The 25853-nt window shown below is 44.6% G+C and overlaps 1 protein-coding gene across 8 annotated transcripts in view; it reads right to left on the bottom strand.

Annotated features, from left to right (window-relative positions):
• UHRF1BP1 (UHRF1 binding protein 1) overlaps positions 1-25853 on the bottom strand; it is a 715822-nt gene that overhangs the window by 186599 nt on the left and 503370 nt on the right. For all 8 annotated transcript variants that reach the window (XM_044288182.1, XM_044288177.1, XM_044288180.1 and 5 more), the window contains 2 exons: positions 25694-25811; positions 16012-16259 (listed from right to left, as the gene is read on the bottom strand). In XM_044288182.1, the coding sequence (XP_044144117.1) occupies positions 16012-16259; positions 25694-25811 (366 nt within the window). The remainder of the gene's footprint in view (positions 1-16011; positions 16260-25693; positions 25812-25853) is intronic.

Genomic DNA, 25853 nt, shown 5'->3' with positions numbered 1-25853 from the left:
TATCAAAACAAAATCAAACTGTACATAGAAAGATACAAAAATACAAGATAATTATTCTTAACAAAACAAACATTTCAGGCAAAAACAACCAAATAGCTTTCCATAGCAAACTAACTAAGATGGCCGACAAACCACACGTCTTCAAGATGGCCGACAAACCACATGATCACACAAAAGAAATCAAGATAGTGTCTGCAATATTCAGCAATAGAAACAGTTACTCGTACCGTATACTGACAATGTCTTGCAGATAATCTCAAACCTATAAGAACCAGTAGAATGATCTTCATTTGATACTGGTCACTTTTGAGCAGTATTGAATGGGATCCATGCTGAGAGTGATGGGGGATGGGCGGCCGCCTGGGTGGTCAGACAATGAACATGACTCATCTTTCCTTATACAGGGATGGGGTGTGTGCATTGTCTGTCCAGCCATATTAATGCCCTTCCCTGTCCTTTGACATGTCATCACTTCGTGTATGTCATCACTTCCTGTATCCTTGTCTTGGACCAGCCCCTTTTACACCTTTTGTGAGTAAATAAAAGAAACAGACTGGGCAGGGAGGAGGAAGGAGTGCTCAGCAAGAATTCAAGCAAGATGGTAACACCTGGGTCTGGCTCTGGCTGAGGGAAAAGAGATTTACCTATTTCTTTACACAAACTTTGATGCAAGCAGATTACAACTATTAATATTTCTACAACACCTCCAAAACCTGGAAACAAACTGCGTGCCCCTATCAGAAACCACATCCGAGGGAATGTCATGCAATTTCAGAATGATATCAACAAAAACCTGAGCAAGAGTCTTGGCATTGGGCAAACTAGCTAACAATACAAAGTGAGCAATTTTACTAAAACGTTCAACAACCACCAGAATCACCATTTTCCCAGAGGAACTCGGCAGATCCATTATAAAGTCCATAGACAAGTGCGTCCAAGGATGAGATGGAATAGGCAAAGGAAGAAGTGAAACAGAAGGTCGAGTGAGAGCAACCTTTGACCGTGCACAGGTCTCACAAGCTGCTACGTAATCCTCCACACTCTTACGTAACCCGGGCCACCAGAACCTCCGGGAAATAAGATCAAAGGTGGACTTGCCACCAGGATGTCCAGCAAGGACAGTATCGTGATGTTCCTTGAATACCTTGTATCGCAGTCCATCAGGAACAAACAACCTCCCTGGGGGACAAGAATAAGGGGCCCACTCCAGGACTCCCAACACCTCCATCTCCAATTCGGGGTACAGAGCGGAGACCACCACCCCATCAGCCAAAATCGGAGCAGGATCCTCCGAATCACCTTCCCCAGGAAAACTACAAGACAATGCATCTGCCTTGACGTTTTTAACCCCCGGGCGAAAAGTAACCACAAAATTGAACCTAGTAAAAGAACAGTGACCATCTAGCCTGTCTAGGATTCAGACGCTTGGCAGATTGCAGGTAAGCCAAATTCTTATAATCAGTATATACCGTAACGGGATGAGACGCCCCCTCCAACAAGTGACTCCATTCCTCAAAGGCCAATTTGATGGCCAGCAATTCCCTATCTCCTACATCATAATTCCTCTCGGCGACAGAGAGCTTCTTGGAAAAAAAAGCACATGGAACCCATTTGCCAGGAGATGAACTGACAACACTGCGCCAACCCCCACCTCTGATGCATCCACCTCCACCACAAATGGCTTAGACACATCGGGCTGCATCAGAATGGCAGCAGACGCAAAACACTCCTTAATAGCCAAAAAAGCCTGCAATGCTTCCTCCGACCAGACAGAGAAGTCAACGCCCTTAGTCATATCGGTCAGAGGTTTTACAATAGTAGAATAGTTCAAGATACATTTTCTAAAATAATTGGTAAAACCCAAAAACCGCATTAAAGTTTTCTGATTCTGGTCCCATTCCAGAACCGCCCGGACATTTTCGGGGTCCATACGAAAACCAGAGTCAGAAAGCAGATATCCCAGAAACGAAAGCTCCTGCACAGAAAACACACAATTCTCCAGTTTGGCATATAATTTATTCTCCCGAAGGATCGACAAAACCTGTCTCACGTGATCCTGATCGGTCTTCAGATCAGGAGAGTAAATTAGAATGTCATCCAAGTAAATTACCACAAACCTTCCCACAAACTGATCAAAAATGTCACTGACAAATCGCTGAAACACTGCTGGCGCGTTAGTTAACCCAAAAGGCATAACCAGATTCTCGAAATGACCCTCGTGCGTGTTGAAGGCCATTTTCCACTCATCCCCTTCCTTGATTCTGATCAGATTGTAGGCCCCTCTTAAATCTAACTTGGAGAACATCTTGGCTCCAACAATTTAATCAAAAAGGTCAGAGATCAAAGGAAGGGGATACGGATCACGGACCGTAAGACGGTTCAATTCCCGGAAATCCAAACAAGGTCTAAGAGATCCATCCTTTTTCTTTACAAAGAATAAACCAACCGCAACCGAGACTTAGATGGTCTAATATGACCATTTGCCAAACTCTCGGCAATATACTTCCGCATGACCTCTCTTCAGGTTGAGAAAGATTGTACAGCCGAGACTTTGGCAACTTAGCCCCTGGGATGAGATTAACTGAACAATCATAGTCACGATGAGGAGGCAATTCCTGAGCCCCACCCTCCGAAAAGACATCCGCAAAATCTGAGAGATACTGAGGTAAAACCGTAGTAAACACACCAGAGATAGATGTGCTAAGACAATTGTCTGAACAAAATTCACTCCAACCAGTGATCTGTCTTGCCTGCCAATCTATAATTGGGTTATGTTTTGTCAACCACGTTAACCCTAAGACTATAGGAGCGGGCAAGTCCTTCATGACAAAACAAGACATGATCTCAACATGTGAATCACTCACCCTTAACTGAATACCATGAGCAATATGAGTGAGACTCCTTTGAGAAAGAGGGGAAGAATCAATTGCGAAAACCGGAATCTCTCTTTCTAAAGTGCAAGTACTAAGGCCCAGATTTTGAAGAAAAAGAAAATCAATAATGTTTACCCCAGCACCACAGTCAAGGGGCCACCCCACCATAGCTGGAAGGAGAAAACGAGTATTACAGGGAGCTTGCATACCTGCTTGCTCCGCCACCCCATTCACACTACCAAGAATTAGGGATGGTTTTTTTTCCTTTATGTAAAGCTCTTTGTGATGCTTTATCATCAACATGCAGTTTAACTAAAGGACAAGCAAAAATAAAATGACTACTTTCTCCACAGTAATAACATAGCTTATGCAACCTCCTAAAGTTCCTATTACCAGAATGGAAAGACACCTGACCCAGCTGCATGGGTTCATCCCCTACCCCAGAGTTACATGTCATATCACCCTGGGGAACAGGTGAGACGAAACCATTCACAGAAGGGATCCCTCATGCAGAGGGAACCTTACACCTCTCTCTAATACGTCTATCTAACCGTACTGCCAAAGACATAGCATTCTCCAATGTATCTGGGTACTCATGACAAGCAAGGGCATCTTTTAATCTCTCAGAGAACTCCTGACAAAACTGACTACGTAGCGCGGGGTCATTCCACTCTGACTCATTAGCCCATCTCCTAAATTCAATGCAGTAATCCTCTGCAGTATGTTCACCTTGTATTAAATTACGCAATTTAGATTCCGCCATCGAGACCCGATCTGGGTCATCATAAATTAATCCCAAGGTTTTAAAAAAATTCTTCCACCGACTGGAGGGCCAGAGAAAAGGCCCAGGATTGCGCATCCCCTTTAAGCAGGGATATGATTATCCCTACCCTCTGACTCTCATCACCAGATGAAGATGGACGCAACCGAAAATACAGCTTGCATTATTCTCTAAAGCCACACCCCCTGCAAATCTATCAGGGATAGCGACTCTAGGCTCCCCAAAAATTTGACTTCCTCCTATTGCACCTGATGCCAGAGCATTCCGACACTGACCGAATTACGCAGATCAGCAACCTCTAGGGATAATCCCTGCATGCGATCAACTAGCGCATCCATTGACTCCATCTCAAAGCAGCTGAGAAATGGCAGTCGAAGTATTGGGGGGTTATAATGTCATGCTGGGTAGGATACAAGATACAATAGAAACACAGAAAACCATGAAACAAGTGTCTAGGCCAGAAGCTGTGGATAAAGGTCACCTCCTAGCAAATCCCTACCAACTCTCCCTGGACTTCTGTGCCCACGTTCAGGCCCTGACGGTGAAAATAAACGTGCCCCCGTTCCTAAGACTGAAGAAACCCTAAGATCCCTAAGATAGTGGAAAAGGGGAAAAGAGACAGCCTGCTTCCTCAAGCAGGGAGGGAGCAGGTGTCTCCCTAACAGTCTAGACAGAACACAAGGGAGAAACAAAGCCAACTTATCTGTAGCAGAGCAGAAACAGCAATTCCTTCCTTCCTACCTCAGAGCAAGATAGAAGCTATAACCCGCACAGGACACTGGGAAAGGGAGGAATTTAAAAACTCATACAAACGACCCCACCCAGTGCACCTGGAAGGAGGCAGATACAGCTCAAATCCAAACCCAAAACAAAACAAACTACACATGTGCTGCTAGCCTTGCAGACCTCCGCACATAACCTGTGTGTCACGAGGGTGTCAAGAGCCACGTCTGACTCAGTTATACCGGGGTCAGGAAGTCGCAGCGGGTGGCTGCGCGCTCTATGTCTAAAGATCACGTTGTTTCTTAGTGATTGTTTTCTGTGTTTGCCTTGCTATCCTTTTTGTCTCACTCAGGGATCCGTAGCTTCTCCTCCTCAGCTGTTTCTTGTCTGCCACTCCCAACCTCCTTATATTCTCCTCTCACACTTCTCTAGTTGCCAGTTATAGAGCTTCCTGCCTGGACTTCTATACTGACCCACTGGAGCTGTGAATCCTGGTTGTTGTTTCAGAGTGCTACCCTCCGGATCCCTGTTGGGCTTTTTGTTGTCTCCTGTTGTCGCCCACCTGGGATTATATGTTGAGTCTGTATTGTCTGTCCTCCCCTTGGTGTTTTCCTTTAGAGCTAGTGGTGCGGACTAGTGTTCCCACCGCCCTGTTCACTATCTAGGGCTCATCTTAGGGAAAGCCAGGGTTTTAGGCACGTGATCGGCGTACGGGTGAGGAACCCGTCTAGGGACGTCAGGGCAGCCAGGTGCCAGCCTCAAGGTGAGTCAGGGGTCACCACCTTCCCTCTCACTTGGGCAGGGCCTTCCTCTTTCCCTCCCTCTGTGTCACGTATGTGATAGTCACGCCGATCGTGATATTATAACTGGCCCTTATTTTTTGGGAGAAAAAAATAAAATATTTTTTTTTCCTCTCTACTTAGAATCCAATATGGATCCTATTGCTGCTTTGGCAAAACAGCTTCAAGGCCTGTCTTTGGAGGTGGCAGGATTGAAGGAGTCTGTCCTCCAACAACAGCAGCAAATGCAGCAGACCGCAAGCCCAGCGGTTGCTATGGGTAACCAGGTTGTTACAGAACCCAAGGTTGTTCTTCCTGACAGATTTTCTGGGTGAAGGGACAAATGTGATGTTCCGTGAGGCCTGCAAATTATATTTTAAGCTGCGCCCTTACTCCTCAGGTAATGAAGAACAGTGGGTGGGGATTGTTATTTCCCTGCTTCAGGGGGACCCGCAATCCTGGGCGTTCTCGTTACCCCCTGGTTCCCAGGCTCTCCGGTCAGTGGAGGGATTTTTTGGGGCTTTGGGTCTCATATATGATGACCCTGACCGAGTCGCCCTGGCTGAGTCGAAGTTACGAAGACTCCTACAGGGAGATCGGCCAGCAGAGGAATATTGCTCAGAGTTCCGTAGGTGGGCTACGGATACTCAGTGGAACGACCCGGCTCTCAGGAGTCAGTTCTGCTCTGGGTTATCTGAAAGGGTTAAGGATGCGCTGGCGCTGTATGAGACCCCCCTTTCCCTTGATGCTGTTATGTCCCTCTCTATCAGAATAGATAGACGTCTTAGGGAGAGATCGAAAATTCCTGAGCAATTGGTAACCTCTCCCAAGCAGCAGTTAGTCTGTACTGACAGATGGGCCTATGCAGCTAGGAGGAACTTCTCGTCAGGTCCGTCCTCCTGAGGTTCGCCGTAGGTGGGGGGCTTGTTTTTTTCTGTGGGGGGGGGAGGGGTCATTTCATTAATGTCTGTCCCTCCTTTGTCAAAAACAAAAGACTGTCGGAAAACTACTAACCCCAGGCTGCGCAGAGGATATCAGCCGGGGGGTATACGTTTCCTCCATACGAACATCTCAAATTTGTGTTGCCAGTGGTTATTGTTTTTGGTGTTAAGACGGAGTCTATTTCTTTTTTCTAGACAGTGGAGCAGGGGTAAATTTGATAGATGCCCATTTTGCCCGCACTATGGGTTTATCTCTCTGTACGCTGCAGAGACCTATTCCCATATTCGCTATTGATTCTGCTCCTCTGTCTCAGAGAAACCTCACTCACATTGTCCATAACTTACACCTTCGGGTAGGGGACCACCATAATGAGTGTCTATCATGTTACGTTCTGGAGGGCCTTCCCTCTCCTGTGGTATTGGGTCTTCCCTGGTTGGTAGCGCACAATCCAGTGGTGGATTGGCAGGCCAGGGAGATATTGGAGTGGAGTGAGCATTGCAGAGAGAATTGCTTAAATAACAATTGCTTAATCGCCTCCATAGCTTCCCTACCTACATTTATTTCGGACTTTGAGGAAGTTTTTTCTGAAAAGGGTTGTCAGAAGCTACCACCTCATCGTCCTTATGATTGCCCGGTTAACCTGATTCCCGGTGCAAAATTACCCAAGTCCAGGTTGTATAAATCTTTCGGGTCCCGAGAGACAAGCCATGAAAGATTATATCTCCGAGAGTCTGGCTAAGGGACACATCAGACCCTCTTCACCCGTGGCTGCCAGGTTTTTCTTTGTTAAAAAGAAAGATGGGGGCCTGCGTCCTTGCCTAGATTTCCGTGAGCTAAACCGGATAACCATCCGAGACCCATACCCTCTTCCTCTCATTCCTGACCTTTTTAATCAGATTGCGGGTGCTAGGTGGTTCTCCAAACTTGATCTTAGGGGGGCCTACAATCTGATTTGTATCAAGGAAGGGGATGAGTCTAAGACAGCTTTTAACACCCCTGAGGGGCATTATGAAAATTTAGTCATGCCTTTCGGTCTGACCAATGCCCCTGCTGTCTTCCAACATTTCGTTAATGATATTTTTAGTCATCTCATCGGCAGGTTTGTAGTCATATACCTAGATGATATCTTAAATTTATTCGGCTGATCTGAAAACACATGAAGTACATGTCAGGCAAGTACTGCAGGTCCTACGGACGAATAAATTATATGCGAAAATTGATAAATGGGTCTTCGCCGTTCAGGAAATACAGTTCCTGGGATATCTATTATCTGCTTCAGGTTTCCGCATGGATCCTAGGAAGGTCCAGGCAATTTTAGATTGGGATCTTCCTAAGAACCTTAAAGCTCTACAACGGTTTTTGGGTTTCGCAAATTTCTATAGAAAGTTCATTAAAAATTATTCAGTGATCGTTAAACCCCTTACTGACATGACTAGGAAGGGGACTGATTTTTCTAAATGGTCTGGCCGCTAAAATTGCATTTTCCTCTCTAAAAGAGAGATTTACCTCGGCACCTGTTCCAATTCAACCTGATGTCTCCCAGCCTTTTATTGTTGAAGTAGATGCGTCAGAGGTGGGAGTGGGGGCTGTATTGTCTCAGGGTCCATCTCCTGGCAAATGGCGTCCTTGCGCTCTTTTCCAAAAAGTTATCTACAGCAGAAAAGAACTATGATATTGGAAATAGGGAACTGTTGGCGATTAAACTGGTGTTTGAAGAGTGGCGTCACTTCTTAGAGGGAGCAATCCACCCCGTCACGGTGATTACGGATCACAAAAACCTTCTGTACCTAGAATCGGCTAAGCGTCTCACCCCTAGACAAGCTAGGTGGTCGCTATTCTTTACCAGATTTAACTTTGTAATCACCTATCGTTCTGGGGCAAAAAATACCAAGGCAGACGCATTATCTCGTAGTTTCCCTGGAGGGGGTAATGTTAGTGATCCGGTACCTATTTTACAAAGAGGAGTGGTTGTCTCTGCTGTGTACCGTTAAACCTGCGTCTTGAATTATTAAAGGAACATCATAATTCGGCACTTGCTGGGCACCTGGGTAGTAAAGCAACCTTGGAGCTATTGTCTCGTCGTTTTTGGTGGCCAAGGTTGCGTCAGGATGTAATGTATTTCGTGTCTACTTGTTCTACTTGTGCACGCGCGAAAGTCTCTCATACACGTCCAGCAGGGTCTTTATTGCCACTTTTCATCCCCAATAGGCCATGGACACATCTGTCAATGGATTTCATCACTGACTTACCGTTGTCTGCGGGTAAAACAGTTATCTTGGTAGTAGTAGACAGGTTTAGCAAAATGGTACACATTATTGCGCTACCCGCACTTCCTAATGCCAAGACTCTTGCTCAGGTGTTTATCAGTGAAATCGTGAAGCTTCACGGGGTCCCTTCCGATGTGGTTTCGGATCGGGGAACCCTGTTTATTTCTAAGTTTTGGAAAGCTTTTTGTTCCCGTTTGGGGGTACACTTGTCCTTTTCCTCAGCTTTCCATCCTCAGTCGAATGGACAGACTGAGCGTACCAACCAAAACCTAGAAACATATTTAAGGTGTTTTGTGTCTGAAAACCAAGAGGTGTGGTCATCATATTTACCGTTAGCAGAGTTTGCCATAAATAATCGCTGTCAGGAATCCACTGGCAAGTCACCATTTCTTGGTGCATACGGTTTTCATCCCCAATTTTGTACTTTCAAAGAGGGGGGGTCTTCTGGGGTTCCCGAAGAGGAACGGTTTTCTTCATCTCTTTCATCGGTATGGCAGAAGGTGCAAGCTAACTTGAAAAATATGAGTGGTAAATATAAATGCATGGCCGATAAGAAACGGTCACCAGGTCCGGACCTAGGAGTGAATGACTGTGTGGTTGTCTACTAGGAATATTAAGTTGAAGGTTCCCTCTTGGAAACTGGGCCCTAGGTTCATTGGTCCTTATAAAATAGTAGCCGTCATTAACCCTGTGGCTTTTCGCCTGGAGCTACCTCAGACTTTTAAGATCCATAACGTCTTCTATAAGTAGTTACTCAAGAAGTATGTTCCACCTCTAGAACCATCACCGCTGCCACCTCCTCCTGTTATTGTGGATGGTAATCTGGAGTTTCAAATATCCAGAATTGTTGATTCTCGTCGGGTCCGCCGCTCTCTTCAGTATCTGGTGCATTGGAGGGGTTACGGTCCCGAGGAAAGAATGTGGGTTCCAGCGTCAGAGGTAAACGCCAACAGGTTAATTCAGGCTTTCCATGCCTCTCATCCTGAGAGACCTGGTCCTGAGTGTCCAGAGGCCCCTCGTGAAAGGGGGGGTACTGTCACGAGGGTGTCAAGAGCCACGTCTGACTCGGGGTCAGGAAGTCGCAGCGGGTGGCTGCGCGCTCTATGTCTAAAGATCACGTTGTTTCTTAGTGATTGTTTTCTGTGTTTGCCTTGCTATCCTTTTTGTCTCACTCAGGGATCCGTAGCTTCTCCTCCTCAGCTGTTTCTTGTCTGCCACTCCCAACCTCATATTCTCCTCTCACACTTCTCTAGTTGCCAGTTATAGAGCTTCCTGCCTGGACTTCTATACTGACCCACTGGAGCTGTGAATCCTGGTTGTTGTTCCAGAGTGCTACCCTCCGGATCCCTGTTGGGCTTTTTGTTGTCTCCTGTTGTGGCCCACCTGGGATTATATGTTGAGTCTGTATTGTCTGAACTCCCCTTGGTGTTTTCCTTTAGAGCTAGTGGTGCGGACTAGTGTTCCCACCGCCCTGTTCACTATCTAGGGCTCATCTTAGGGAAAGCCAGGGTTTTAGGCACGTGATCGGCGTACGGGTGAGGAACCCGTCTAGGGACGTCAGGGCAGCCAGGTGCCAGCCGCAAGGTGAGTCAGGGGTCACCACTTTCCCTCTCACTTGGGCAGGGCCTTCCTCTTTCCCTCCCTCTGTGTCACGTATGTGATAGTCACGCCGATCGTGATACTGTGCAGGGCATGACAAGTGGTTGGGACACTGCCTGAAGTAAGAAGTTGGTCCCCCTCTTAATACATTGGTTCTGAAAAAGTGTACTTGGCAGGGTCTGCGGGTTCTGTCCAGACATACATCTCCCACGATGACCCAACCCACTGTAAGTTTCTGGGCATATGGAGCGTTGTAAGGGCCATTGCGAAGTTCAAGGACCTTATCAGCCTCGAGAATGTCTCTACCTAGCAGGAGTAAGATCTCGGCATGGTTATCGAGGGGAGGAATCTCTCTGGCTATGTTCCTGAGATGAGGGTGATGCTGTGCGGCTTCAGGTTTGGGAATCCCTTGCGTCCGGCAATTAGTCACACTCAATAAGGGTTGGAAGAGAGAGAGAGAGTTTATTATCTCCTTTGATGGGCTTCAAGGTGAAACCATTAGCTCTTCTTCCTGAGGTTGTCACAAGAACAGAGCATGTTCCTAGGGTGTAGGGTGTAGTTTCTCCCTCTATCCTGAACAGATCAAAGAACCTAGGGCTAGCTAGGGAACGATTACTTTGGTCATCTAGAATAGCATGCGTTCTTATGGTCTTCTCTGGTTGTGCAGTGGGAAACACATCCACGAGGCAAATCTTGGAACAGACTTACTGCACACAAGTCCTTCTCCGTATACCTCTGTGCATCTGGGTGTGATGGTAGTGGTTGGTCGGTAGGCACTCTCCCTGCCTTGATCGGAACGGGGCTTGCGCCAGATAACTGGTTCTAGGTTCCGCCTGATTGGTCCCGGGTGAATGGCGGACACATGTAGATAACTATTACATTCAGAACACTTGACTAGAACCTCACAGTCTCTGGTGAAATGCTCAGTGGATGCACAGCATCTGAAGCAGATATTATAACTCCTTAGGAACTCCTTAAGTTCCTCAAAGGGCTTTCCTATAAAGACATGGCACTTCCTTAAAGGATGTGGTTTATAATGGAAAGGGCAATGACGATCAGGTTCCTTAGGACTTTAATTTCCAATTAAAGTGGTTGCGTTAATAGTGGGCACAACCTATGTCTTTTTTACAGGAAATTAAACCTTTAGGGTTTCTCTGTCTGGGACTGAAAGTTTCATGCCTCTGTTTTAGTAGAGCTTGCTCCTTGTATTTTGAACCTGTTGTTGCCTATTGATCTTGAACATTGAGGGGTAATTTCTCCACGATCAGGCCCACACCATGGGAGGTATCAAGAAAGCTGAGACCTGGTAGCTGCTGGTCTCCCTTGACGATTTCAAACTCAAGAAGAAGGTCGCTTAATTCCGGGGTCTGAACTTCTATAGTTCTCTGGGCGATCATCAAAGTTTGTAAGGCTAGTACTGATGAGGTCCCTGAGGGTGAGGTACTTAGCGATTTATGATGCGTCATTTCTTTCCTGAATCATGGCGACAGGAACTTCTCCCTCACTGGTGTTATTGGCACCATCTGATACCCTATGTTTGGGGGTTGAAAGATGGAATGGAGTGGCAGCTGGGTTGAGCGTAAGTGAAGGCTTCACATCTGGTAACCTTGGCACCATTGTCTTTGTCGCTATGCGACTAGTCTCAGCAGGGTTTAATGTGATTTGATGAGCTTGAAGCGGCTTGGTCTCTAAAGGCTCCTGAAATACTGTGTAAGGTTCCAGAGAATTAAAAGAGAAATGTCCCCTGGACTGGGGTCAACTGTAAAGTTATCGGCGGCCTCTTTTTCAACTCGCATGAGTTCAGCAGGCTGGCGTGCAGAGGCCGAATCTTCTGGTGCACATGCATTGACTTTGCTTTAGGATGAATTGCAGGGTACGCCTTTCTGAGTAATTAGATATCTTGGACATAGGACGATATGCTTCTTCTTCAGCAGCTTCTTTTAGAACTCTGAGTTCAGCCATTGCCACTGCTTCTTCCCTTTCCTTCTGAAGAACCTCCAACTCCGGTTCGGCCTTGGCTGTGGTTGCTAGCGCTTGAGCCTGTATAGCTGATTGATTAGCTTGAGATTGGGCTTGTGTCTCTGCGACTTGTGCCTTACTTTCTAATGCAGTGAGCTTGTACCTTCGCTGCTTCCGCTTTTGTGCGTGGTAACACCAGTGAGTTACTCAGCGAAGAGTGCTGTGAGTGAGACCTTATCGATAAGGACTGAGCAATAGATTTCGAGGAACGGGATGAAGCCTTAGAGTGCCTTGAAAAGTTAGAATGGCGGGACACAGTTTTATATTTTTTTGATATCTTGTCCTCTAGCATTGACTTGACTGCCACAAATCTGCTATATCTTTCATCGTTAAGTGCAGTGTGGGTCTTTAATTCCAGGATGAATTCCTCTGAGTCAAGACATGATAACAGAGAAGATTATTTTTCAGACAGTCTCTTATAAATTTCATAGGTCTTATTCAATTTTGTATACATGGCCTTTAATTGATCTTCATTGTAGCCTGATCCATGTGCTGCATCCATACATTGCTTAGTCTTTTCCCACAAACTGGGTAAGTTATTAAATATCTAAATTTTGTTAGTTAGGAGGGTCTCTTTCATTTTTAAAGATGGTTTGGAAATCCTTTTAGCTGTGTCTTCCATTTCCATTTGTAACACAGCAGCTACCTCTAGTGGTAGTTCAGTCTTTTAGTAGCTTACAATGTTGGCCGGGTGTCAGAAAGGCAGTCACATGACCTCCTAGTGCAGGTGGTGTTTTGAGTTAAGTCTTGCAATGTATCAATATGATGGGCTCTGCCCAGTAACTTGATAGCAGACAGATTATATTTGCCTCAGAAAAATAGGGCTAAATGCAGTTCCTTGCCTGTATGAAAACTGCAATTGCTAGAAGCTTCTGCGATCCTCAGTGAATGCAGTGCAGAGCAGGATAGGATGAAAGTCTTACATAAGCGGTGCAATTACCCTCCACTGCAGCAAACAGGAGACTAATGATGATGTCTTATTACTTGGAGGAGGGAAATATTCTATTCTTAGCAGGAGAAAGAGTACTAAGGCAATTTTTTTACTGTGGTGTTTCAAAAGTCAGCTATATACAATCACGCACCTGTGTAGAGCAACCTCTATGCGCACAGGAGTGACTTGTTGATGTAATGACACCCCGGGCATAAAAGGGGGTAAAAGCCATTTAAGAGATATTCCCTTTGCAGATGCAAAGCTAGCTACTAAAGACGCCCCTCTCCCAAACTGGAAACCATATGAATGCTGCATACAGCCGAATAGGAAAAACCATATGAAAGGTTTACACTCCTAGCAGTCGAAACTGGAACAGCATACAATAAATCCCCCCAAAAATGAGACGAAGCTCTGTGTTGGGGGTAAATCAGAATCTCTCTTTACTCAGGGCTACCCGCCCGTATTTATGCAGGTCCCCATCTGGTGAACACCCCCCTAGAGGGACCAGATGGAGGACTGTGACACAGGACAGATAAGCAGCAATTCAGGACACACAGACTTAATACATCCCCACAATGCATCCTGGTTTCCTCCTCTCTGCCCTGGAGACAACCACTGAGTAATTCAATTATCTCTCAGGACAAAGGGAAATCGCCCTTATACACGTGGGGACAACAGGACAGAAATCACTATTCAAAAATACAATGTCACAACCATTACAGTAAGCATAGACATTTTTAACATATCCCTAGATAGCTTGGATCTGAGCACACATTATTGCTAAATGGCGCTCAGATCACATACATACAGTTCAATTGCCATGGAGCCAAATTCTTTCACATAGTTTTTCATTAGCCGAATGGGCTCCATGGCATAGCCATCTGGGGTATCACTGTTCAAATAGGGCAAGCACCAAACGACCTAGCCTGCATGTCTCTGCAGGGGAAAATCAAGCGTTTCAGCATGGGGCCAAAGTCCAAAGGAAGCAGGTCGGGCAACCAGGCTTCACCAATGCAATGTGGCGAGACTGGTCTTATCACAGTTGAATTTTACTTTCTCCACTTACAGCTTACGCATCAGACACCCAGACGTTAATCAAGTAACCTTTTAATCCGGAGATTGTATTACAAGATATTGCAGGGTAATCCAGATGGTACAAGAATTATGCTAACAATAAACTCCTAGCTCAGAAAATGGATGCTGCTACTCAGAAAGCTGAGCACACTATGAGCAAGGCATCACTGGGAAAACACGGAGTAGCTGGGGGGGGGGGGGGGGAGCATACCAATACACAAGGCAAGATACTGGAACAGAACAACCCGCAATTTGCCCAAGAAGTGTATTTGAATACTAAACCAGACAGAACAATTGTATTCTACAGTACACTGAATTGGAAATGTCCCTTACATGAAAATTAGCTATAAATCTTCCATATTCACATACAAGCATCTTATAGTGCCATATGTACTTACACTAGCACTTTATACCAAATAATACTGGATCTTGGGGGTCATCCCCTTCTGTCATGAAATTGTTTTTATCAATCACCAATTATTAACTATTAGTCTTTATGTCTTTTTTATGTTATTTATTATAAGTTTTATTTGGATGCAATCTTATCATTCTATTCATTTATTTATTCCTTCCATTTTTTTATACGTCTCCATCTCCTCATATGGAAGTATTTGTGCTTTTCACTGTGCTCATTTATATACTACTTTTTTACTGATGTATGTCTCTATGCTATTTTATCATGTTCAATTATTTATGAATTTTTTATGAATTCATACCCTCTATATTGTTGTACATATATTTATCTTTTTAGACTTGATAAAGAGGTCATGCACCCCGAAACACGGCGTCTATGAATAAATTGGAATTAATTTAATCCCTGGTTGTGGTTCTGTGCCCTGTGTTGTCCTCTTGCTTGCTTGACTTCTATGGTCCAGCGTTTCTTTAGTACTACTACTTACCCAACCGGTGGCTTGGCTCCCACTCTAAGGTTATCGGACAAGTTTGGCTGCACCAACCAGTAACCTCCTTCATTTGGCCTTCATTGTGATTGCGCCCAATCTGGTGCAACACAAATAGGTGAGCAAACCATCTCCCCTAAGTGAGGGCATTGATAATTGATGTACTCACCCTATGAGTGCCTTTCTCTCCTTGTTTGCCATTTACCACAGGAGTACACAACATCAGACCCCTGCAACAGACAACTTCTCCTGAAGAGAATTTTTAAATAGTTGTATACCCCTGGAGCGGTGTCATCCAATGATATTAATGAGAAAGCACATATTTATTTACTTTAACATTATCCCTCAAAGCATGTAGTCTCCACACCTTTTCTGTGAACCAGCACCTTCCACAAAAGCATAAAGACACATATATATATATATATATATATATATATATATATACACATATATATATATATATATATATATATATATATATATATATATATATATATATATACACACACACATATACATAAATACACACACATGGAGATATGAACTGTAAAATGCATGGGAAGGGGAGTATATCTCTAAATCTAGAAAGACTCTAGCTTCAGTAAATATAGTTAGAAGGTATTTTCCTTATTAATCAGGGCTGGATTTTACTTGGATTGAGATGGTAAGTTTTGGCAGTGGGACCTCCACGGTGCCCGTCCCTTTAACATTGACCTCCACAGTGCCCGCCCCTTTAACAGTGACCTCCACTGTGTCCGCCCCTTTAACAGTGACCTCCACAGGGTCCTTCCCCTTTAAGGCTAGGGCTACACAACGACATGTGTTGTGCGATATTTTGACAGAATTTTTATAATGATGGGCTATGGTGTCGCACTGCAACATGTTGCGATTGCGACACGACAGTCGCAAAAAAATCCATCCAAGATGCATGCATGTAGCAGCATAGTTGTGCCCTATGTGTCGTGCGACTTAAGTTGGCTGGGTTGTTATGGAAACCTGGAGTAAACCTGTGAGCTTCTATTGGCGGATAAGGGTCATGTGACCGTGTGTATGGCAGTTGGCATATGAAGAGAAAGACTTACTTGTTTTAATTTGGATATTATTTGGTGTAGCTAGATACTCACTCTCAATATCAGCTTGCTGTTGGTAACTTGAATAATCATTGGCAGTGTTTTGGGAATCTGTTCATCCTCTAGAAAAGGTCCTATATGTGTTAGAGCAGATATAGGAATCTCCAAGCTAAAATCTTGAATATGTAATTGTAAAAATCCATTATGTACAGCAAGTGGAGAGAGAGAAGCTGCAGTAGGACCAATATCAAAGTTCAAGATCATACGTGGAGATGCTGTGGTGGGAGTACTTGTTAAAAGACCTATTAAAACATGGAAACAGATTTTATGGAACATTATAAACTGTACTGCAACATGTTCTGTGTTTGTTCAAAGAAGAAAGATGGGTCTGGTAATGAACTGTCAAAGCTCATCTGACAGATTCATCAATAAATAGCATTCTGCAGCTTGTTAACATACAGGATGCTGAAGCCAACAACAATTTTTTTATGAAAACCAATTGGAATATTTTTGCAATGAAAAATAAAAAATTGTGTACATAAACTCTAATGTGGCAAAAGGGTGTGCTACAGGACATGTTTTATGAGAAAACGTAGACACAAAACAGACTACTATTTAAATAAAACCTAGGGCAGCAGTTGTAAATGTGATAAAACAATAAAAGTATACTTAGGCCCCTTGCAGACGAGTGTGAGCGGATTAGGTCCGGATGTGTTGCTAATGCGTTCAGTGAAAAGCAAAGTCATTCAGTTTTGTATGCGGTCGCGTTCAGTTTTTATTGCCCCGCTGCAATAAGATTTAATGCGTTTTGCACATGAAAAATGCATTACATCCGCACGGAATACTCGCTCATCTGCAAGGGGCCTTACTCATCACATTTTCCCCCTGCCACTTTCAGTGTTACTCTGCAGTCCTCCTGTTGCTGTAGGTTTTCCTGGCTGCAGTGGTGGCAATCCATGCACATCACCATTGCATCCACCCACTGGCCTCAAGCAGTTCTATTACCTATACCGGAGGACATTGTTTGGATGCACAGGATGGAATGTCACTGCAGACAGGAAGATGATATCTTCAGTGCAGAACCATCGCAACACTCGAAGTGGCAGGGGATAAAATGTACATATATGGGTTCATTTATCAAACTGGTGTAAAGTAAAACTGGCTTAGTTGCCCTTAGCAACCAATCAGATTCCACTTTTTTTTTAGACAGCTCCTTTGGAAAAAAGAAAGGTGGAATCTGATTGGTTGCTATGGGCAATTAAGCTAGTTCTACTTTACACATGTTTGATAAATGACCCAAATAGTTTTTATGGTCACATTTAGAGTTGCTGTCAGAGTTATTTAAGAGGGACAATGCCTTTAAGATTATTATTTACAGTTTCAATCCAGAACTATGCATTAAAGAACGGTCCAGATATTTAAAAAAAAAATATTCCACTAAAGTACACTCTGAGCCATGATACCACTGGTAAGGAGAATAACAAATGTTAGCACTGCACCATTTGAATATGTATAATGTATTCTGAATATTATTACTTCTCCACAACTCTTCAAGCCGAAAATAATGATATAGTAATGATAGAAACCACAGCACTCTGAAGAGATTTTTTTGTAATAATTTTTTATTTATTTCATAGTATTATTTCATTGTTTTAATCCATCCGCATAATTAATTAATTACTGGCCAACGTTTCGGTCCTACATGGACCTTGTTCACGGCCTTAGTGTCTTGGGCATCATGGATGGCCACCACATCTGCCATCCATGATGCCCAAGACACTAAGGCCGTGAACAAGGTCCTTTTAATTATTTTAATCTTTCTTCATAACCAAGACCCTCCATGCCCCTTATCAGTTAGTCACTCTCCTCTGTACTTTTTCCAGCTGCAGAGCGTCCTTTCTATGGACTGGTGCCCAGAACTTGATGGACTTATTTAAACCGTATTAACTATGTTACTATGTAACTCCTTACATGGTCCCTGGGACCCACAACTATCCTTAGAACAGAGCCTGCAAAGTGAGGGCGCACCACATGTGTGGCCACCCTCCATTCATTTCTATGGGAGTACAGAAAATAGTCTAGTGCTGGCTCGGCTATTTTTGCAAGCCCCATAGAAGTGAATAGAGCAGTGGCCACACTTGCCATTTATTTTAATGGGACTTCTAAACATATCCAGGAGTGATGCTCGGTTATTCCTGGCACTCCAATACAAATGAATGAAGGGCAGCCGCGCATGCGCGGTTCACCCTCCGTCACTTTGCAGGCTTTGTTCTAGAGCTAAGTGCAGGTCACAGATATGGGACCTGCACCTATCAGACATTGGGAGAAGATCCTACCCCTTTAACAGGAAAACAATAGGTAAAATTGACATGGAAAAGAATAGTGAACTGAACTGTAGCAAACAGTGTCAAGCCAATGCTGACAAACCAAATAAAAAAATCAGACGAAGGGGCATAAATGCACAACATATGAAATTACAACATAGTTCTACCACATTACAAAAATCACTAATCAGACCATGTAAGGAGTTACATAGTAACATAGTTAATACGGTTTAAATAAGTCCATCAAGTTCTGGGCACCAGTCCATAGAAAGGACACTCTGCAGCTGGAAAAAGTACAGAGGAGAGTGACTAACTGATAAGGGGCATGGAGGGTCTTAGTTATGAAGAAAGATTAAAATAATTAAATGTATTTAGTCTTGAGAAAAGATGTCTAAGAGGGACATGATTAACCTATACAAATATATAAATGGGCCATACAAAAAATAAGCTGAAAAACTGTTCCATGTCAAATGCCCTCAAAAGACAAGGGGCACTGCATCCGACTGGAGAAATAAAAGTTCAGTCTCCAGAAGTATCAAAACTTCTTTACTGTAAGAACTGTGAATCTGTGGAATATACTTCCTCAGGATGTGGTCACAGCAAGAACAGTGAACAGTTTTAAAAAGGGTTTAGATGAATTCTTAAAAGTAAATGACATTAATGCTTATTAAAATATGTAGAGTCTCACTTCCTTCTGGTTAAAATTGATGGACTTATGTCTTTTTTCAATCGTATTAACTATGTAATCTCTGGGGACAAATAACCCTTAGGGTTTTTTGCGTTAGAAAAAAAAAGAGGGCCGAGTGATATACATAATAACTATGTATAAATACATTCAGGGTGCTACCACACGTACTGTAAAAGAAATTGTAGCAGAGAAGTCTGCAGCGATTTTTTTTTCTCTACAAAAACCTCATGTACTACATTAGGTTTTTACTGCAGAAAAGCCATCAGATATCACTCTCTCCATTGCAGAGGGGGACATCTGCTGGGGAGAACCGCAGCATGAATTGATATGTAACCATTTTATATTCGCACTGCAGGGAAATTTACTGAGCAGTTTTTGTAAGCAGTGTGTGAGATTTCTTAAAATGCGGATTCAGTATTCAGACACATGTGAACCCAGCATAAAGGTCAATACAAAAGTCTCTCCCATGATTTATTTATACCCAGGACTGCAATCATAACTAGGTGACATCTACTACATCAAGAGAAAAGAAGGTTTTTACACCAACATTTAACACTTAAGTGCACCACCATGTACAGTTAGAATGTGGTGCAGTGTAAAATGTTTGTGGCACTCTCACTTGCTGAGTCCACAGGATAACATATTTTTCACTTCATAAGACATTTTTTTGGGGGGAGAAAATACTACACTGTAGAACTGGGGAGCGGTGAATACAGTACTCCTGCTGCTGGTTGTACTAACCTCTCCCTAGTCTTCTCCGTCGCTGTTTAATGTCATTTCACTGTGCAGCGCGGGCCCAGAGAAGATCAGGGAGACATGCAGGGAGAGCAGTTGGATCTGCAGAATACTGATGCAGTCTGAAGCTGGAGAGGTAAGTTCATATTTATTTTACTGTCTAATGGGGATCTGAGTTCTAATAATCAAGGGTCTAAATTGGAGATCTGATCTGAGGTCTAATAATCAATGGGGGTCTAATCTGAGGTCTAATTAGAATTCAGTTTATAATTTGGGGGGGGGGGGGTCTGATGAAAGATATTTTTTGTTAAATCCTAGGTGCTTTTTATGAAACTAAAAATAGTGCTCAAATGGTACAGGCTTTATAATACAGCCAAACTGGCACCTGGCCTCACTGACAGGGATCAGCGGTGATGCTGATCCAAATCATTCAACCACTTAGATGCCACTATCAATTGTGACCATGGCATCTGAGGCAATTTCTCCAGGAGTGCTGTGCTCCTAGGGCTCAAACGGCAACCTTGAGGAGCAGTTGTGTTGCTGTGGTAGCCTTGAGTCTACTAGAGGCTACCAGGCTTGCCACAGCTATGTTCCCATAGCAAATCTCCCATAGACTGCAATGGTAAATCACTGCAGTCTATGAGAGAAGCAATCAGACTGGTATATTCAAGTCCCCTAAGGAGACTTTAAAATTAAAGTGTCAAAAAAAGTTAAAAAAAAGTTTTAAAAAGAATATAAAAATTTAAGTCATCCCCCCTTTGTTTATTTTTATATGTAAACTTGGGAAATATAATAGACAACCAAATATCGCCACTTCCCAAAATGCCTGAACTATTAAAATATAAAAATACACGATTCACCATGTTTTGGTCACCTTATCCCCCCCAATTTTTTTTTTTAATCCAATAGTTGGATAACCTAAGTTATCCAATAGTCTTTGTACTGAAAAAGAAAACTAATGTTAGTCCCACAAAAACTAGCCCTCATACAGCTCTGTAGACAGAAATACAAAAATGTTATGGCTGTCAGAAAAAGGCAATGCAAAACAAGATGAAAAAAAAAAAAAAAAACCTATGGAGTAGGGATGAGCGAACCCGAACGTACCGAATTTTGGGGTGTCCGTGACACGTACCCGAACATTTTTGTAAAAGTCTGGGTTCGGTGTTCGTAGCTTTCTTGGCGCTTTTTGAAAGGCTGCAAAGCAGCCAATCAACAAGCGTCATACTACTTGCCCCAAGAGGCCATCACAGCCATGCCTACTATTGGCATGGCTGTGATTGGCCAGTGCAGCATGTGACCCAGCCTCTATTTAAGCTGGAGTCACGTAGCGCCACACGTCACTCTGCTCTGATCAGTGTAGGGAGAGGATGCAGCTGCTGTTAGGGCGAGATTAGGCAGTGATTAACTCAGCAAAAACATTTAATTCAGTGATCAATCTACAGCTGTGGATCATTGAACTGCTGCCATTTAATTGCTTACTGTTTTTAGGCTGCCCAGAGCGTTTTTATGTCACTTTTTTCTGGGGTGATCGGCGGCCATTCTGTGTCTTGTGGTGCACCAGCACAAGCTGCCACCAAGTCCATTTAACCATCAATAGTGTGGTTATTTTTTTGCTATATCCTACATCAGGGGCTTGGCTGTGCTTGCTATTTTATTGAGGGGTGAAATACAATTGCCAAAATAGCAGTACCCTAAATCTGGTGTTTCAGCTGTGGCTAGCCAATTGTAATACTGTCTGCTGTCTGGCAAAGGATATATTTTTGTTCTGGGTTGAAATACAATTCCCAACTTAGCAATTCCCTAAATCAGTGGTTTCTGCTGTATCAGGCCAAGTTTAAAATCGATCCATAAAAGGGTATATTAGATTGAAGGTGCGGATAGTGTCATCCTCAATAACTTCTGTCCGTAAACGTATACCTTTCACCCAGTGCCTAAATACTAGGCCTACAATTTATATTCAGCTAAATCTGTGTTTATTGCTGTGGCTGGTCAAGTTATTTGGTGTCCGTTAAAGCACAGTTTTTGTTCTGGGTTGAAATACAATTCCCAACTTAGCAATTCCCTAAATCAGTGGTTTCTGCTGTATCAGGCCAACTTTAAATCTATCCATAAAAGGGTATATTAGATAGGTGTCTAAAAAAAGGCCTGAATTTGAATTCAATACAGTGGGCCAAATAATTTTTTTCTTATTGTGATGAACAGTAACAATGAGGAAAACATCTAGTAAGGGATGCGGACATGGTCGGTGGTGGTGTTAGTGGACCCTCTGGTGCTGGGAGAGGACGTGGCTGTTCTGCCACAGCCACATGTCGTAGTGAACCAACTACCTCAGGTCCCAGTAGCCGCCAGAATTTACAGCGATATTTGGTGGGGCCCAATGCCGTTCTAAGGATGGTAAGGCCTGATCAGGTACAGGCATTAGTCAATTGGGTGGCCGACAGTGGATCCAGCACGTTCACATTATCTCCCACCCAGTCTTCTGCAGAAAGCACACAGATGGCGCCTGAAAACCCAAGCCCATCAGTCTGTCACATCACCCCCATGCATATCAGGGAAACTGTCTGAGCCTCAAGTTATGCAGCAGTCTCTTATGCTGTTTAAAGACTCCGCTGGCAGGGTTTCCCAAGGGCATCCACCTAGCCCTTCCCCAGCGGTGGAAGACATGGGAATACCACCTCAGCACGTCTCTGATGACGAAACACAGGTGCCAACTGCTGCGTCTTTCTGCAGTGTGCAGACTGAACAGGAGGTCAGGGAGGAAGACTGGGTGGAAGACGATGCAGGGGACGATGAGGTCCTAGACCCCACATGGAATGAAGGTCATGCCACTGACTTTCACAGTTCAGAGGAAGAGGCAGTGGTGAGACCGAGCCAACAGCGTAGCAAAAGAGGGAGCAGTGGGCAAAAGCAGAACACCCGCCGCCAACCGCCGCCATCTTGGACCAAGCACCCCAAAGGCAGCTTCAAGGAGTTCCCTGGCATGGCACTTCTTCAAACAATGTGCTGACGACAAGACCCGAGTGGTTTGCACGCTGTGCCATCAGAGCCTGAAGCGAGGCATTAACGTTCTGAACCTTAGCACAACCTGCATGACCAGGCACCTGCATGCAAAGCATGAACTGCAGTGGAGTAAACACCTTAAAACCAAGGAAGTCACTCAGGCTCCCCCTGCTACCTCTTCTGCTGCTGCCACCTCGGCCTCTTCCTCCGCCTCTGGAGGAACGTTGGCACCTGCCGCCCAGCAAACAAGGGATGTACCACCAACACCACCACCTCCGTCACCAAGCATCTCAACCATGTCACACGGCAGCGTTCAGCTCTCCATCTCACAAACATTTGAGAGAAAGTGTAAATTCCCACCTAGCCACCCTCGATCCCTGGCCCTGAATGCCAGCATTTCTAAACTACTGGCCTATGAAATGCTGTCATTCAGGCTGGTGGCCACAGACAGCTTCAGACAGCTTATGTCGCTTGCTGTCCCACAGTATGTTGTTCCCAGCCGCCACTACTTCTCCAAGAGAGACGTGCCTTCCCTGCACAACCAAGTATCCGATAAAATAAAGTGTGCACTGCGCAACGCCATCCTAACCACAGATACGTGGACCAGTAAGCACGGCCAGGGACGCTATATCTCCCTAACTGCACACTGGGTAAATGTAGTGGCGGCTGGGCCCCAGGCGGAGAGCTGTTTGGCGCATGTCCTTCCGCTGCCAAGGATCGCAAGCCAACATTCTTTGCCTCCTGTTGCCTCCTCCTCCTACTCGGCTTCCTCCTCCTCTTCTTCCACCTGCTCATCCAGTCAGCCCCACACCTTTACCACCAACTTCAGCACAGCCCGGGGTAAACGTCAGCAGGCCATTCTGAAACTCATATGTTTGGGGGACAGGCCCCACACCGCACAGGAGTTGTGGCGGGGTATAGAACAACAGACCGATGAGTGGTTGCTGCCGGTGAGCCTCAAGCCCGGCCTGGTGGTGTGCGATAATGGGCAAAATCTCGTTGCAGCTCTGGGACTAGCCGGTTTGACGCACATCCCTTGCCTGGCACATGTGCTGAATTTGGTGGTGCAGAAGTTCATTCACAACTACCCCGACATGACAGAGCTGCTGCATAAAGTGCGGGCTGTCTGTTTGCGCTTCCAGCGTTCACATCCTGCCGCTGCTCGCCTGTCTGCGCTACAGAGTAACCGCCTCATATGCGACGTACCCACCAGGTGGAACTCCACCTTGCGCATGCTGGACAGACTGTGCGAGCAGAAGCAGGCCATAGTGGAGTTTCAGCTGCAGCACGCACGGGTCAGTCGCACTGCGGAACAGCACCACTTCACCACCAATGACTGGGCCTCCATGCGAGACCTGTGTGCCCTGTTGCGCTGTTTCGAGTACTCCACCAACATGGCCAGTGGCGATGACACCGTTATCAGCGTTACAATACCACTTCTATGTCTCCTTGAGAAAACACTTAGGGCGATGATGGAAGAGGAGGTGGCCCAGGAGGAGGAAGAGGGGTAATTTTTAGCACTTTCAAGCCAGTCTCTTAGAAGTGACTCAGAGGGAGGTTTTTTGCAACAGCAGAGGCCAGGTACAAATGTGGCCAGCCAGGGCCCACTACTGGAGGACGAGGAGGACGAGGATGAGGAGGAGGTGGAGGAGGATTAGGATGAAGCATGTTCACAGCGGGGCTGGGGCCCATCACTGGTGCATGGCTGGGGGGAAATGCAGGACGATGATGATATGCCTCCCACAGAGGACAGCTTGTCCACGGAACGTGTTAGCAGGAGGCAACATTTCACTAACATGGTGGAACAGTACGTGTGCACACCCCTCCACGTACTGACTGATGGTTCGGCCCCATTCAACTTCTGGGTCTCCAAATTGTCCACGTGGCCAGAGCTAGCCTTTTATGCCTTGGAGGTGCTGGCCTGCCCGGCAGCCAGCGTTTTGTCTGAACATGTATTCAGCACGGCAGGGGGCATCATTACGGACAAACGCAGCCGCCTGTCTACAGCCAATGTGGACAAGCTGACGTTCATAAAAATGAACCAGGCATCTGAATCTCTGCTATGGGACCTCTCTCCTCTGTCTGGGTGCCGGGGCCTAAATATCTGACAATGGCCTGTTCCAGTGGTGGGTGACGTGAACCAGACCCGGCTATTGGTGCGTTATTTATAATTCTGCAAGAAAATGACTTTCAATTATCGTATTGAATATATTTCGAAAGGAGTAAGTCTGATACCAACTTTAAGTGGTTCCAGCTGTAAAACATCGGTAAAGCGGATCAACCTATGTCGACTTGCCCAACATAGTGAAGTAACCCTGTCAAGCTTAACTAAACCGTATACTGAGCGAACTCTGCTACATCAACTTCCGCCATCCCAACGAATTCAAGTGGATCACATCATTGACCAACTAACCATCTTCCTGGTTGGTCACGTGAGACGCCACGTAGAACGAGTCGAGAGTCTACTCGTCAAGAGGAGGAAGTGAATCAACACGAGTTGAAGGCGGTGTAATTACCATCAGAAAACAGCATTTGAGCGCAAAGTTTCTCTCACCAGGGACCGCAGAGAGGACACTCCTTGAACCACTCAGGTTCCAACTACCGGTAAACCAGTATATAACTATATGAATATCCAAGTGGTTTAACTGTACGAACCCTGCAGATAGACGCTAATACTGTCAGCCAAGAGGTCTTATTCATTTGGAGTACTCGAGCTATATAGATGTATGCGTGATCTCCGCATTATATATATATATATATATATATATATATATATATATATATATATATATATATATATATATATATTTATGCTGATATGTTGACATTAAACTAGGTTTTGCTCAATATTTTAAACATTTAGTGGGTTAATAAATGTTATACATGCAAAAATACTGTGAGCCAGCCTGATTTATTATTGATTTTCTCTGAATTAACACTGTAGTAGAATAAGCTGAACTAATTAAATGTACTACATTTTCATATTTACCTTTCAAATCTTCCACTTTTTGAGAACAGCTGATGTCTAAAGCTTTGACAGTAACTGTCAAGTCCTCTCCAAAAACATGTGAGACGGAGGAGACATTATGAAGAGCCACTGTAATAATCTACAATGCAAAGCAGTATACAGTGTAAATCATTTAGCCATG

Source organism: Bufo gargarizans, chromosome 3 (genome assembly GCF_014858855.1).
Source record: "Bufo gargarizans isolate SCDJY-AF-19 chromosome 3, ASM1485885v1, whole genome shotgun sequence".
NCBI lineage: Eukaryota > Metazoa > Chordata > Amphibia > Anura > Bufonidae > Bufo > Bufo gargarizans.
Note: the sequence above shows the minus strand (reverse complement) of the source record. Positions and strands in the feature narration are given on the sequence as shown.